Genomic DNA, 4,970 nt, shown 5'->3' on the forward strand with positions numbered 1-4,970 from the left:
ATTAATTAGGCAAAAATAATGGCAAAGAGTGAAGTTGATAGTGGATTCATTTATAAGCAATCTAATACCCAGTTTCTTAAATGATGGGTTGCAACTCTATGTGGTATTGTCTGTTTTATGATTTATTACCAGCAAATATTTTATGTTTTTTATTGTATGCTTGTTTTATACATAAAAATTTATTGGGTGAAAAGGAGTCACAAGTAGAAACAGTTTAAGCCAGGTTTAATGAATATATCAGAAACTCGACTCATTGGGCAGAGTCTAGTCTTTGTACACAGAGGCAATTTCATTATATTCTCAAAAATGGAAATCACAGAGACCACAGTCACTGATGTCAGCAATACAGTTAGAAATCAGCAACATAAGGAGATCCAAGCCACAGCAACAATTAAACAAAGCCTAACCAAAAATTCCTATAAATATGGAGAAATTTGAATCATATTTGTATCAAAGAAAAATAATAATTGAAAATATGACTATTTAGAAATTAATAAAATTAAGGGTTGGAATATTTACTGTCAGAATCATCCAAAGTATAATCCAAAGAAAACATGGTGATTTAAATGCTTTTAAATTGGAAAGAGTATGACTACATGATTTAGCATTAATGAGGGCAAGATAAAGCAAAAGAAATCTTAAATAAATGTAAGGAAGGAAGCAATAAAAATAAAAGCATAAATTAATAATCACCTTTATTAGTAAAATGATTATATACATAGTTCTTTGAAAGACCAGCTAAATAGACACACTCAAGACAAATCTGTTATGGGAAGAATTAACATACATACATTAAAATGACAGAAGATAAGGAGCTCTAGGTTCAGAGGAAAAAAATAAATAGCAAGAGATTATCTTACACATTTTATGGCAGCCAATAAACTAAACAAAAAGAATATTTTGTAGAAAAAAAGAATGTGATTGAACAAATAGAAAGCACATTAAAACCACAAAATAAATTTATATATATAGTCATAGTTTAATTATAGTTTCCCAACACCCATAAGAAAAATAATTCTTATACTATAAGAACTCTGTAGGTTATACAAAATCTAGAGAAGCTTTCTAACTCATTCCACATTACCAGCCTCAATAGCAAAACCATGAATTATATAATTAGCAACAGAAGTCTATAATCTGTTTTAACTTATGAAGTTAAAAAACCTAAACAAGATGTTATAAAATATAATTGAGCAGAATATTAAAATAATAATAAATTATGACTTAGTAGGATAAATTTCAGTATGTCACTGTCACTGTCCTCTGTTGTACATTGATTTTCTCGAGTGAGCCCAATAATGTCTCCATTGTGAGACTTGTTACTATGCTTGGTGTATTGAATACATCAGGTGTAGCTTGCCAGGCTTTGCTGAGCGGGGGAGATACTCTCGGTAGCTTGCCAGGTTCTCTGAGAGGGGCGGAGGAATTGAACCTGGGTTGGGTAGGTTGTGTGCAAGGCAAACGCCTACCGCTGTGCTATTGCACATTTGGAAGATTCTTTTTTGCTTAAGCTATGAATAAAATGATATGTTAAAGGAAAAAGAATATAACCCTATTTATGCCCAATAAAGCATTTGAAAAAAATTAACATCATCATAATGACAACAAAGTAAGTATGTGTGGAGCTGGGGAGATGGCACAAAAGGTGCCTTGCATGTAAGAGCCCTGGGTTTAGTCTCTAGAAATTCAGTCTTCTGAGCACCATTAGCATTGAGTTCAAAGAAGCCCACTGAACATGGCCCCCAAACAAAACAAAATAAAACAAAATAAACAAACATACCAAACAAAAATCTTTTAGCCAAGAGTGAAGGAGATTCTTCAACTTGTAAATGCTATCTACAAGAATATGTAGTGACTTGATCTTAATTGTGAAGTATATGATCATTTCTATTAGAGTTATACAAAGTTTTCTACTCAAAATATTGACTTAAGGCGGCTGCTCAGCTGGAGCTGTCCCGTACCTGAGGCAGGAAAGATGGTGGCCTCAAAGAAGATGAAAATATCGCTGGAGTCCATCAACTCCTGGCTCCAGCTGGTGATGAAGAGCAGCCAGTACGTGCTGGGCTACAAGCAGACACTGAAGATGATCCGCCAGGGCAAGGCCAAGCTGATCATCCTGGCCAACAACTGTCTGGCGCTCAGGAAATCTGAAATCGAGTACTACACCATGTTGGCCAAGACAGGGGTCCATCATGACAGCGGCAATAACATTGAGTTGGGCACAGCCTGTGGGAAATACTACAGAGTGTGCACGCTGGCCATCATCTATCCAGGTGATTCTGATATCATCAGAAGCATGCCAGAACAGACTGGTGAAAAGTAAATCATAAAAAAAAATTCTGTAATAAAATCAGTTATTTTAAAAACAAAAACAAAATAATAGGATTTATCACAGTATACATCAGATACTTGGTGTTACAAAACATAAAGCAGAAGAGGGATAAATATTGAAAAGGGAAAGTCAAATGGTCAGTCTAGGTGATTATTTTTCTACCTAAAAATCTTAACAGTAAAATTATATTAACTAATATAAGAACTCAAAGTAAAGGGATGAAGGTATAAAACTCAATAATTTTCCTACATATTAGCAATCACGATCACGATCATCCTGTTGTTCATCGATTGCCTTGAGCAGGCCCCAGTAAAGTCTCCTTCATCCTAGCCCTGAGATTTTATTTATTTATTTTTAAAAAATTTTTTATTTTAATTTTTATTAGTGAGACATCATGAGGTACAGTTGTAGACTTACAAATTTTTGTGCTTGGGTTTCAATTATACAATGATCAAATATCCATCCCTCCACCAGTGCCCATTTCCCACCACCATGGATCCCAGTATCTCTCCTACCCCCCAACCCCCCCATCCTACTCTGCCTCTGTGGCAGGGCATTCCCTTTTGTTCTCTCTCTCTTATTTAGCCCTGATATTTTGAACGGTGCCATATTCAAGGCTCTTTCAGGGTTAGGAGAATGAGACCCATTATTGTTACTGGTATTTGGCATATTGGGTATGCCATGGGGAGTTTGCCAGACTCTGCCGTGTGGGCAGATTACATTCGGTAGCCTGCCAGGTTGTCCAAAGTAAGAATGGGATAATAAGATGTGGCCACGCTTCTGGGAGCTGGGTTTTATAGTCTCTGGTTCTTGGCCATTGATGGGATTACACGGCGCCAGGGGGCAAGTTGGTGGGTGTGACCCCTGCCTACTGGAAGATGGAGGATCTGGGTGGAGGATGCTCAGCCCCAATCCAAGCAGGCCTGGAGATCTCAGCCCCAGGAACCTCATGCCTTTGTTCCTCTACCGGTACCTTCATGCGTGTGGAGAGTGGTCTCAGCATGGTTGTGGCTGGTTCTGGAGGTCTTCGGCTGCTGGAGCTCTGCTCGGGGCGGGGAAGGAAACTCAACCTGCATCACTCCAAGGGGCCCCAGTGAGGACAGACAGGCGCGGGGGCAGAAGACTCTGACATATAGCAATAAACTATTAAAAATGTGGTTAATGGGGCTGGAGTGATAGCACAGTGGGTAGGGTGTTTGCCTTGCACGTGACTGACGCGGGTTTGGTTCCCAGCATCCTATATGGTCCACCAAGCACCACCAGGAGTAATTCCTGAGTGCATGAGCCAGGAATAACCCCTGTGCAATGCCAGGTGTGACCCAAAAAGAAAAAAAATGGTTAAAGTATCACAATGTCATTAAATCACATAAAAGATAGAAAACTAAATCTCATAAGAAATACATAAAGCTTTTATGAGAAGAACTATAAACTCTTTGAAGGATGTAAATAAAACCTGAGCAAATGGAGAGACATAAGCGTGTTTCTAAATGGGAAGATCCAAAATTGGATAGTTGTCCAAAATCTTGATTTTAGTATTTAAAATCACTGTCATCTCAGTCCCAATCCCAACAGCTTCTTATTAATCTTAAAAAGTGAATCTTGAAGTCCTCTTCAGAGTCTCCAGGGAACCTCTCTATTCACACTGGTCACACTTCAACCCAAGTCTCTCTCTGGGGAGCATAAGCAGGTTTCTACTTGGATGAGTAAATAAGGCCCTGTCTGCCTTCCTCGAGTGCAATGTAAGGACATGCTCTCCTTGTGTCACAGTTGTCATGATTCCTATGCCTTCTGCATGTGGTCCAAAGGCAGGAGAGCAATGAAGACAAAGCAGTGGTGGGGAGGAGGCTATGACTGTGATGATTTCCATGGAAGGAAAAAAGTGTCTTTGATAGAAAAGAGACCAGTATTAAAATAATAGCTGGAAATGATCATGTTGGACAGGAACTGAATGTTAAAAGTAGGTAAAGGGATATTCTTGATAACCTTTCAGTAGGTAAAGGGATACTCTTGATAACCTTTCAGTATCAATATTGCAAACAATGCCCAAAATGGGGGTGGGGGAAGAGAGAGAGAAAGGAGGGGGGATGGGAGGGAACCTGGGAACACTGATGCTGGGAAATGTACATGATTGAGGGATTCAGTCATGAACAGCTTTTTGTAAGGGTCTTTCTCACAGTGATTCAGTAAAAATAAATGGATAAAATAAAAAATGATAAAAAACAAAAAAATGAATAACTTTAATTCATGGTGACCCAATTTAAAAAATGAATTAATTAAAAGTGCAACAATCGAAAAAAAAGTATCTTTGGTTGATTTCTGGGGAATTTTTTTCTAAGTGAGTGTGAACACCACCCTTGACAGAGAGATTTTCATTTTGCAGGTCCTAGATTACATGAAAAATACTTTATCTGGTCAATAGAATTTGATGTTCATTTGTACTATTTGGTTGGGTTTTTAATTTAGGGTTCTTTTTTCTTTGTTTGGGGCCCACACCCACTGGTGTTTGGGGCTATACATAGCCCTATGCTGGCAGGTTGATCCCGGTAGTGCTCAGGGAAGAACTGGGGATTGAACCAGGCCTCCTACGTGGAAGACATATGCTCGTCAACTGAACTGTGTCTCTGATCCCTCTAGCCTC

At 38.5% G+C, this 4,970-nt stretch overlaps 1 protein-coding gene across 1 annotated transcript; it reads left to right on the forward strand.

Moving 5' to 3' along the window:
• The first annotated feature begins 1,937 nt into the window (after positions 1-1,937).
• Positions 1,938-2,366, forward strand: LOC130027442 (60S ribosomal protein L30-like). Its single transcript, XM_056118225.1, has one exon. The coding sequence runs from the start codon at positions 1,976-1,978 to the stop codon at positions 2,321-2,323; it is 348 nt and encodes a 115-aa protein (XP_055974200.1). The 5' UTR covers positions 1,938-1,975; the 3' UTR covers positions 2,324-2,366.
• Positions 2,367-4,970: the final 2,604 nt, after the last annotated feature.

The sequence above is a fragment of the Sorex fumeus genome, unplaced genomic scaffold (genome assembly GCF_029834395.1).
Source record: "Sorex fumeus unplaced genomic scaffold, SorFum_2.1 ptg000037l, whole genome shotgun sequence".
NCBI lineage: Eukaryota > Metazoa > Chordata > Mammalia > Eulipotyphla > Soricidae > Sorex > Sorex fumeus.

Coding starts and splice junctions, on each gene's coding strand:
- LOC130027442 (XM_056118225.1), top strand. CDS start 1,976: ATGGTGGCCTCAAAGAAGATGAAAATATCGCTGGAGTCCATCAACTCC.